At 41.0% G+C, this 11,542-nt stretch overlaps 1 protein-coding gene across 1 annotated transcript in view; it reads left to right on the top strand.

Moving 5' to 3' along the window:
- Opn5 (opsin 5) overlaps nucleotides 1–11,542 on the top strand; it is a 47,565-nt gene that overhangs the window by 19,174 nt on the left and 16,849 nt on the right. The window contains exons 5-6 of the mRNA XM_028766504.1: nucleotides 7,653–7,894; nucleotides 11,084–11,141. Of these exons, the coding sequence (XP_028622337.1) occupies nucleotides 7,653–7,894; nucleotides 11,084–11,141 (300 nt within the window). The remainder of the gene's footprint in view (nucleotides 1–7,652; nucleotides 7,895–11,083; nucleotides 11,142–11,542) is intronic.

Consider the following 11,542-nt stretch of genomic DNA (forward strand, 5'->3'; position numbering starts at 1 on the left):
TCCCTTTCTTCCCTCCTTCAGATCTTGTGTGTCTCAGAGTGGCCTCAAAACACTGTGTAGCTGAGTCTGGCTTTGGACTCCTGATCCCTTTGCCTCTGCCTCCCAGTGTTAGAATGACAAGCTTGCTTTATCATGCCCAGTTATGCTTAAATTTCTATTTTGAAACTGAGAAACCCGCAAGATGAATATTTAGTTATTCCGCTGAGCATGTCCCCTGGGAAAAGTATTCACACGCTGAAGTGAGCCTCTTGCAGGTCATCTAAGAAGGGGGATAGTACTGGGCCTGGGAGGTAACGTCAGAGAAGTTACCTCTGTTTTTCAAACATTGTCATGCATTATTATTGGCGTTCATTATTTGTTGATTGGCACACACTGATCACCTATCACATCCAGACCTGTAGTTAATGTGAGGATCCCAGATATCTCCTAATGTCCCTTTCACTACCATAAAACAGTCCTAACTGTCCCTAGATAGTGTAAGTCCCTCTAACACAGGTCACCAGAGCATTGGGCATGTTGCCTTTAGAGGCACTTGTCCCCAGTCAAGTATTTGTCCCTCTTCCTTTGCAAGAGAGTGAATGAGATTCAGGCAAGTGTGTGTTTCTGTTCTGTTCTCCATCTAACAACCCAGCATTTCCTGGATGGTGACTTTGATAGCTTCATTGAATACCTGATTAAAGGCAGCCTTGATAACTGTGAAGTGGTCCTCCGACTTCTGGCTCAGGCATCTCTTTCTTTGGGACATTTGGTTTGTTACACTCTTTTCCTTTGATTGTGAAGCCTTAAAAAAAAAAAAAAAACAACCCAAGGTATGAACTCGGTTTCTCTCAGGTGACTTGTTTCATTGGTTGGCCTATTGATTGTTGACCTGTCAGAGCACTCCCTATGTGGAGACTAAGGAAAGAGGAATGGCTGCGCTTTTCTTAAACGAATTATTTATTTCTCTTTGTTCTCCTTAGCATTTCCAAGGTTAAAGGTCAATCCTCAGGAGAGGCATTTTAAAAATGGAATTCAGATCTTCCTCTTATGATGTTTCACAGAAGCATCATTACTTCTTAAGAATTGTCAAATTTCTAATTAATTTGCAATTGCATGCTCATTCTTGTGATTTCTTGCTCAGTGTCTTTTACTACCAGTCAATAGGGGCTGCAGGGACACTTTGACTTTCCATCACTTCATGTCCTCAGAACCCAACACATTACCTCTAACATGCTAAATGCTTAGTATATATTTGTTGGAGGGAAGAAAAAAAAAAGCCAAATCCAGAGAGACATAATAACCAAAAAGAATTTCAAAGTAATGATCATTTTCAATTGTGACCCTAGCCCCCTGAGAGGACATACACTGGTAACATTTATTATTGATTTTGGCGGTCAGTGCTAGAATCCTGTGTTGAGAAATATCTAACATTTTAAATTGTTTTGGAGGAGTATGGATAAGAGCAACATAACTCAAATTAAAAATGCAGAAAAGCCAACATCTTATTTCCTAGCCTCTCTGCTCCCGAGCTAGGACACATGTGTAGACTCCTATGACCAGGTATCCTGTTACATGTCTCAGGGTCTAGTGAGGGCAGACCCAGGCCCAGAGTCCTAACCTACACCAGAACCAATCAATTGCTGTGATTTGAGTATCGCTCATTCCCAAGACTCCAAGTTAGTGCCTCAATCTGTATCTTTCGATAAGTTCTACTACATTCAGCATAAGTCAGCATTTATTAGTTATAACTCAGACTCCACACTCACACATCTGTGGAAGGAAGTGAGATAGAGAGTTGGAGTCGGGCAATTAAAATTAAACGACATCACCATTGACTTCAAAACTCCAAGATTCTGCCAACGTTGTTAGACGTGCTGTGTTTAAAGGCCTATTTTGGTAGTATGACAAAAGCAATTTTAGTTAAGTCCTATAGCTATTTGTTCTACTCTAAGCAAGATTGTCCCACCTAAGGACTTTGGCTCACATATAATGAACACCTCTCCCTCAGGTCCTTTCTTCTGTTGAACAGGCACTTAGAAATTATCCCCATTCATTAGGTGAAGCCATTGCTTAGTCTGGGGAGGAGTCGTGTTCAGTTTTAGACTTAAATTCCCGAACACAGATGGGCAAGTCGACATGACCCAATTTGTCTCCTCTTTTTTCAATCACAGCTTTTGCTTGTTTTTTTAGAGTAGTGGTATTTTAAGGTTTGAGAAAATTGCAACTGGAAAGTGTGGATTTTTTTTTTCAAGCATGATTTCATCGTCTCTGCTTGGATCATTGCCAGGACTAACAGATGGCGGGCGCCCCAAAGACTCCAGAAAAGTTTCTTTGCAAGTTGGTAGAAGAGGGTGTGAGACGGTTGACCTCAGTTGTCACTCTGTGGGTAACACAGAAGAACTCAAGTGGACAGGTTTAGGTTGTTGAATCAATTAAGCTCTTAGAAGGTAGCCTGAGAGCCCAGACATTGTTACTCGTGTGTTTGTATGTGTGTGAGGGAACTGAGGGACAGAGAAGCTACAGCAGCAGGTATATTCCCTGTCATCCTGCTTATTTTCTCCTCTTCTCCTCCCTTCTTTCTTCTTATTTTCCTCCTCCTCTTCTTTTCACTTTTCTTTTTTTCAAGACTATCCTCCACAGTACCAGCTGGCCTGGGACTCACTCTGAAACCAAAATTGGCCTTGAACTCATGGCCATTCCCCTCTGCCTCTGCCTCTCAAGTACTAGAATTACAGGTGTGTATCCATGCTGACTTCTGGCTTTTCTACATGCTAATAGAGACAGGCATATTCACACCTGTAAGGCTTCTGCCCCAGAACTGGCATTACTGTCTTTTAATCCAATTTTCACTGGTTGTGGGCAAATATACATGCTTGATAAGCAGACCTATTGTAATATATCTCCGTCTTTTTATCCCATGCTTGGGTCAATCACACATTCTCCTACAGTAGGCAGGAATTCCTACCACCCCCTTCTTTCTGTGCACTGATCTCACCCCAGGCACTGAATTAGGGTGGCTTATTGCTTCTTTGGTGATGTAATTCAAACTTGCTATTGGTTGAGGGTTCATTTCATCTCCTTGGTCCCTTTTCTGGGCTTTATCTTTCACATAAATTCTAACTTTCTCCCATGAATTTCATTTTTCAGTGTAGTGGCATGCAGCTGATGCCTGACTCAGATCCAGGCAAAGGAGCTTGGAGTGAGGAACTGACCTCCTCTTCTGAAGCATCTGTGAATACAGCAACAGAATTTTTTCTTCTTCTTTTAGTCAGTGGGACTAAACTAATATTAAGACCATGGAGAGGGACACAGTACTTCAGAGTCAAAAACTCCTGTGTTGTCCTTCCACCGTATCCCTCACACTGAGAGGATGAGACCTCTCTCCTTAGAAACCTTGCCTGCTCCGATGAGTCAGGGTCATGTATAGCTTCAAATATTCAAGCTCAGCCCCATTATCTTAGGATCCTGTTCAAAAGTTAGTTCACTGGAATCGAGCACATTCGGGCGGGCATTACTTCGTATTACTTAGTGCCAACTTGAACTACAGCTGGGAAATACTGAACATCCTCGGGTCTTCTGCAGCAACTTATTTCACGAAATCCAAATTGCAGATGTGTGATTCTTTTGTACAAGCTAAACATGAATCCTGTGAGAATTTCCTCCCACAAAACTGTCTAATTTGGGAACTGGAGGTTTTAGTGCTTTGTCAGTGAACCAAGAAAGAGTGATGGGAACGAACTCATAAAAAAACAAAAACAAAACAAAACAAAACAAAAATAACAACCTGCGAAGGATGGTGAGTGCTGGGGCCTCTGGTAGCACTGACTCAAGGATGGCTGGGACATAAGAGTTGGAAAATCAGAATAAGACTGAAATGGAAAAAGCAGGAAATGAACTGATGAAAACATTAAGCCCTAGTTCAAGCTCTGGAAAAAATGTCACAAAGGTGTTGGAACGTGTGTGGCAAATATATTAGAATAGCTTAAACATTAGTGAGTTATCTAGTTAATTAATAAATTTAGGCGTGTGTGGGTGTGGATGTGTGCACATGCGCATGCACTCCCACTTTTGTATGCCTGATGGTCACATTGTATGCATGGATGTCAAAAGACAGCTTGCAGGAATTGGTCTTCTTTCCCCAGTGTGAGTCCCTGTGATCAAACTCAAGCTGACAGGCTTAGTGACAAGCACCTTTGTTCTGTGAGTTATCTCAGTCAGCCAGACTTAGTATTTGAGCGATTGACATTGCAATGTAATTGAAACGAATGATGTGCCGTGTAATTCAAACTGAGGTCAAAGGGCACTGACGTGTCTCGATTTGACGTTGTGTCTACACACAAGCGCCATCATCTAGCACGTTTTTCGTCCTTATCCCTTCTGCGTTAGACTTGATTTCTACTTACTGTGATTTATTCGATAGCCAGAAGCTCCACCCACAGTACTTAATTTGCTGTTTTGAAATCCACAGCACATCCAGTTCTCTATCTTACAAGAAAGGGCAACAACACACGTTATAAACCTTTCTTGTTCCTATCGCACATTCCCATAGAAGGAGAAAATATTATGGGCTTTTTGCTAATCTATTTTCTGTCAATGGCTTTGGCAGCAGTACAGAAAATGGATTTCGAGATGGCATAAAACCATCCTATGACTCACCCTAGAATCAAAGATGGGGGCTATGTTAAGTCTCTATGCAGCTGCTAACACAAGCTTTATTTATGTAGCTAGTGTTTATTTGGGAATTTAAGAAAAAAGGGGCCTCCCTGTGCACTTCGGGGCATCTACTCTTTACAAGCAAAAATCACACTAAACCAAACAGAAAGGACTCCTGGGTGTGCTTCTGTAGGATGATGGAAGAGCAGGTTCAGAGGGAGAGAGTGGTGTGTGTTTAGTTGCAATGGATTAGAAGTGTTGATCACAGAAGAGAATTTTTAGTTTACGATGCAGAAGTATTGTTGCAGGACCCTAGAGCAGGGGTCCTGGGCTTATTTGATTCATCTCTTGAGGGATCCACGTTATCTGAAAAGTGGAACAAACTGCTCATTACTGAGGTTTACTTGCCTGGCATTAGTTTTGAAGATGAGCTTTGAAATTCTTTGTGTCTTTCTTTTAAAAATATGTATTACATTTCTAGTTGTGGTGTGTGTGTCTCTGTGTGTGTGTCTGTGTGTATCTGAGTGTGAAAGTGTGCAAGTGAGTACAGGAACCCACAGTTGCCAGAAAAGGTATTGGGTTTTCTGGAGCTAGAATTGTAAGTGGTTGTGAATGCTGGACACTGAATGTGGGTCCTCTGAAAGGGCAGGCTATTCTCTTCAGCTTCTTGAGCCTTGAAACGCTTGAGTGAACGTTCATAACCTCAGACATTAGAGCATATTTTCCAAGTTGTGTGTATGTGTGTTTCTGGGGATAGAGCACATGCTAAGCAAGCATTCTATCACTAAATTCAGCCACATACTTCATTCTTACATATCTCACAAAGGTAGGTTTCCATGGCAACACATCCCACATCCATGCTGCTCTTTAGGTCACAGACAAGCTTTGGATCATTCCATGACTATAATAATTATGCTTCTGCTTACTCATATGGAAATGCACATGCATATGTATGAACTCACACACACACACACACACACACACACACACACACACAAGCTTTATTGTCAGAAAACTAAACATCCAGTTGTGGTGCTAAAAGAAAGGGGCTTCTATAGATATTTTTGCCATGTTTATACAGCAGGTTGGGCCTCACATCTTGTCATCGATCATCTTCATAGCTAATTATGACCAGGATATCAAGGATGGTTGCTGTCTTTTTAAAATTAGGTGATAGGAAGATAAATTAAGGAGATCTTTGTAGCAGCATTCTTACATCTTCTCATGATCTGAGGAGACTCAGAGATAAAAGTGAGATTCTCTAAATCTCAAAGATGAATTTGATTAAGCTCTGTTCTAGTAGTCAGGGGAGTTTAGTCCTCTGATTGGTCAGATCTGAGTCATGTGCTACCTGTTATGTCAATTTCATAAAACCAGGCAGGCAGGGAGATGCTAGGAATTTCTAAAGTTGAAGATACACCAAGAAGATTAAAATAAGTGCAAGCAAACAAAAGAGGACTCATGCTCAGAGAATTGACTTAAATATAATTTCATTATTCATCTCACTGGAAGAACATCAGTGTAAGGACACTTAGAACGTAGTAGTGCTTGTTTTCAAGTTGAGCCTGAAATAGCTCACTCAAAATAAAAACCAGAGCCCGGACTTAATTTTCTAGCATTAGTACTCTCACTGAAACACCCTTATTTCCTGTTTAGACATTTGTCTAAATGAACATGCTAAGAGAGGAAATGCTAAGTGGGCAGGGATGGATCCGCTTTTCCTTTCCGTGTCTTCCACACAAAACACAGATTCCCAGTATGACTTGTTGGCTGGGTGGATAAGGCGTGGTCTCTAGCTGCTGTATGCTCTCAGGCAGTATCTTCCTATATGTTCACCTTCCATGTTTCTCCTTATGAACCTCTGAGAGCCACAGAGCAGGTGGAGCGACAGGAAGGCTCAGTAATATGTTTCACAAAAGACTGAACACAAGAGTCTAATCTTTTCTCCAGGTCCCACCACCCTGTGCAGCTTTCCCCCATCTACACGACACTCTCACTTGTTTCCGTACAACCTCACTCATGCATTGGACGCCTGCCCAGCATTTCTCTCATTACTACTGTTTCAACTTGCCCAAGTGCAGGGTCTATGCAACATTCACCGCAAGGCTCTTACTCCTTCCAATAAGAGACAAATGTTCTCTTCTGAGCTGACACCAGAACCATATTCAGCTGTGATCCCCTACTATTTGTACTCTAGAGGGACACAGCTCAGGAACAGGGGTATGCTGGGATGTCCCATAGTGCCCAGTTTAGCGTCTTGCCATTAACATTTGCTAAAACTGTGTTAACCTGAACTGAGATAACTTGTTGAGATTGGCAGCTATAGGGCAGTAGTTAGGGTTACATCGTTAAAGGGACTGGCTTTGGCATGGTGAAAACCTGTGAGGGCATTTTAAATTGTATTGTCAATCATTCTGTGTTCTGACAATTAAGAGGTTAGCTTTGTGAGAGAAAATCACTTTCCATATTGCTTTAACAGAAGCTCTGCAACTCCTTTTTTTCTTTATATTTGGGGAATTTTGATAATATGAACCTCAAAATTGTGAAAAGCTCGAGGAGAAGAAATAACATTTCATAGAAATCTTTGAAGAAAGTGCACATTAGAATTTCAAACCAGGGCAACACTTCTCAGTTTCCTGAGGCAAAAGATTTCATCAAAATGAACTTATTTTCTGTCAGGTCTTTAAGTGCTTGTGGGTTGAGAACTCTAGCAAGCTCAAGAGAACTGGCATCCTTTAATTATGATCTCTTACCCCCAATGTAGGCAAAATCTGACATCTATTATAGGGTTATAGTTTGGGTTTTTAGGTACATTTAAATTCTAAAGTGGAGAATGGATAGGCCATGTAAATCGGATAAGGAATTGTACCAAGTTCTCAGAAGTTCATGGGAAGCAATTCTTGTAGTCAAAAAGGGATGTTTTTAGAGTGAAGGACTTGCTCTTCCTTCACACCTGTAACTTACTCTGGATTACTTATGACTTTTCTTGATCCTGTTGTCTGTTCCTTTCCCTGTTCCAGGTGGCAATGCTGATTTGTGCTGGTTTCCTGATTGCCTGGATTCCTTATGCCGTAGTCTCTGTGTGGTCAGCTTTTGGAAGGCCGAACTCCATCCCAATCCAGCTCTCCGTGGTGCCCACGCTCCTTGCAAAATCTGCAGCGATGTACAATCCAATCATCTACCAGGTCATTGATTACAGATTTGCCTGTTGCCAGGCTGGTGGTTTGAGAGCAACGAAGAAGAAGTCTTTGGAAGACTTTAGGTAAAATTCAGAAGCTAGAAATTATGTTTTCTTAGTCTTAAAATGCTGTGGTGATTTAAACAGATCCTCTGGTTGGAACTAAAGTCCTAAGGAGGTGGGTTAGGAGGTTTTTGTTTTCTGTTCATAAAAATACCGGAAGCCAAGTTATTAGATGTGTATGGGTTGGATGATGGCCAGTTGTTGAGAACAGGAATTCTATTTTGATTCTAGAGCAACCAGGATGCCATGCTGTGCATACTCACTGGTTGTGGATTTTCTTTTGGGGTATTAAGGCGATATTAGTCCAAGAGTGCTGTTCTATGTGGCATTGATTTAACAATAAATTCTTGTGAAGAAATTATTTGCCAATGTTGTTTTCGGCCATCAGAACTTTTGGCTAAAAAACAAAATCCAAGGACTTAAGCAGAAGTGAGAGAGCAGGGTCACGAAGCCATTCCTCTCTCGTTATTTTTTTCTGTCTGGTTCTTTTAGTTATAATCTGAGAAATAGAAGCTGTTCTTTCTCTGTATTAGATGAAGAAACAAGTTCGAGTAAGGTTAAGACTGGGGAAGCCACTCTTATTTATATAGCCCAAAGGCAGTAGGATAGGACTTGTCACTTAATTACTGGCTTTTTAAACAGTGTACACTGTTATTGATGCACACCATACAAGAGTTTGAGACTCCTTTATTTTTCCTAAAGGTCCAATACTCAGAGTGAGGAAAGAGCTGGGCTGGTAGGGGTGGGGAGGTCTCCTGTGTCCATGAGTTGTCCATCTTTGTGTAAAAAGTGGAAAATGCATCTTAAGTCATTGTCTCAGCTAAGGAGGTAGAGGTTTCAGCATCTCCGTTCCTCTTTAATTATTACTTGGTGACAAGGTATTACTTAACACATCTTTTCTTTAATAAGGGTATTAGAGAAAGATTAGGAAGATATGGAATTTTGTCTCTCATTCTGACCAACTGACAGCTATTTTGAACGTTGATTTTATTACCCTATGAACATATGATAGAATAAACAAAAATCATATACATTTACAAATAAATAGCAATATTGCCATTGTCACTGTGACAAAGGGGACAAGATGTATAATTTGAGATGGAAGATTGTGTTTATGACAGCTGTTTCCAATAGTCTGACATTTGAGAGCCACATTAGTTGTTAGAGCCTAAGGACAGGATGAACTGATACTAAGAAATTGTAATAACTGAACAAAAGGATGTGTGGGAAAGGCCGATGTGGCCACTGTGGATGGATGGCCTTTCACAATGTTAATAGTCTATGTCTTCTTTTCGGAAATGAATAGTTAAATCCAAACGCAACATGCATCTCTTTAGGAAGTAATAAAGCCTTGCCCTTATTAGCTGTTGATTCTTTATTGTGAATGCAGGTATGGAGAATAGAGAGAATCATTTTCACAGAGAATTTTGGGAGAAAATAACGGAACTCTTCTTTAAAAATAAGAACCTGACAGGGACTGCCAGAAGCACATTTCACCTAGCTCAGAATTTTGCAAAAGACTAGCTCTGTGATTTGCACGTTTATTCACAAGTGTGAACAGCATATAAATATTTAACATTTGGCAAGGGAAAGAGGAACAGAAAGTGACTTTGGGCCACAAGGCTTTAGACAACTCAGTCAAGCAACAGACAGCTCAGTGCACTTGTTCTCATTAAACATTGATATGAAATACAGTGAGTGTTTTTCTGAAGAGGACTAAGGCTGGTTCATTCCCCCGGAGTCCCTGCTTCCTCTGGGGAAGCTGGCATCAGGGCTGAGGCAGTGAGGAAACTGGATTCTACAGGCTGAAATGTTTCCTGGGAAGCCATTTTGAAGAGGTGTTGAGCTGTAGGCTTTAGAAGGGTCTGTTCCAGAGTAGAGCAGATAAGTGAAAGGTGATTATCAGAGCTTATTCTATAAATAAAGAGAGTAAATTTGTTTATCTTTTTTTTGTTCTTAAGAGGCTCAGTGTTCCTAGGGTGATAAGAACTGAAGTGAAGCCAGTTCAGGACAAATCATTGGCCTCAAATGAAGTTAACTGATGATATCTTTGATCCTTCTGTTTCTGAGATCTGAAATGGATTTGCTCTGAAGAAGAAAACCATTGAATTCAAATAGAAAAGCTACTGGGTCAAACTCGAGATTGTGAAAACAAATTTTGAGTTAATTTGAACAGTCCTAGCAAAGTAAAACCAAACCTTCCCTTTTGATACAGCCAAGTTCCCTGAAATTTTGGCAGAAGGTAACAAGCCAGTCAACAACCAAAAAGAACCTAAAATTCCTAACATAGAGAAGACTCCTATTTAAAGAGACACAGCACTCTTCACTTGGGTGTCTAGATGTAGCCTCTTGTGACTGTGTAGTCGAGTTACCTCAGGAACTCTGAAAACCCCACCAGCAGAGGCTAGCTTCTCATTGGTCCAGGCTGGACTAGAGTTTCAGCCTTTTGACTAATTCTCTCTGCCAGGTGATTCTCAACACACCCATGTTTGAAAGATGGTGAAGAAGCTGAGAAAGGAGTACTGGTGACAGAAGGCAGAGTTACACTTCTTTGCTCAGCTTCCATGGAGACCTATGAGGTCACCCGTGGCTGCTGACAGGGGAAGTAGACTTCAGATGCTTGCATAGAAAACAATATCCAAAGACTCAGTGGGCTGTGCTGTATAGGATGGAGGCCTTTCACATTTCAAATACTTTAGATGATTGAGGCCCAAGGGAAAACAACGCCCTAAATTTTGGGATGCCAGTTAGCCGTTAAGTCTCCCCGACTGTCCTAATTTGCACGCTGCATTTCCAGATGAACGAGTACAATGAATTACACCTCTTACATCACAGGGAATGGGCTGCAAAGTGGAGGCTTGTAGGTGGAAAGTTTTGCCCAAGAGATACTTTTTTCATTTCGAATATTGTAAATTATTAGTTTTCTTTTCTTTTAAGCTGAACTCTTATGTTGATGGTCTTCCCCACCCCCTCCCCCTACAAGTTGTTTTTTGTTCTACCACTTAATACGAAATAGTTTTTTTTTTAAAATTTTTTATACATGTGTACAATACATCTAGGTCATATCTACATTCTGTTCCCCCAGGCTCCTCTGAATAAGTGGTAACGGTAGTTGAGGTGACATGATAACATGTGCACATGCACATATGCACACACACATGTAGATGCGTCTGTCTATATGCATTTTCACATCTCTTCTCTTATTTCCAGGCTGCACACTGTAACCGCAGTCAGGAAGTCTTCTGCTGTGCTGGAGATCCATCAAGAGGTATGAAGATGGACACAGCGTCACTCACGGACACACTTATTCACACGCTTGCCTCTCCACTCTTCCTAACATTCAATCGTGGCCTCACTCTTGCCTTTATATTATATTTTTATATTTTGTATATTTCCCCTCTTTTTCTCGAAGCCAGGGTTTGCTGGGAAATTGCAAATGGCTGGGACTTTCTGATTATTAGGAAGGATGTCTTTGACATTCTCTTTTCCTGATGATAAACCAATCCTTATGCCAAACAGGATTTGCCTGAGATATTAAGAAAAATGTTTACAAGTCTTACTTATTAGGTATTATTTTACTTACACCATATTGACATCTTCTTTATCATCGACACATTGACATCATCATTCTCCTCCTCCTCCTCCTCCTCCTCCTCCTCCTCCTCCTCC

The sequence above is a fragment of the Grammomys surdaster genome, unplaced genomic scaffold, assembly GCF_004785775.1.
Source record: "Grammomys surdaster isolate TR1022 unplaced genomic scaffold, NIH_TR_1.0 169, whole genome shotgun sequence".
NCBI classification, from domain to species: Eukaryota; Metazoa; Chordata; class Mammalia; order Rodentia; family Muridae; genus Grammomys; species Grammomys surdaster.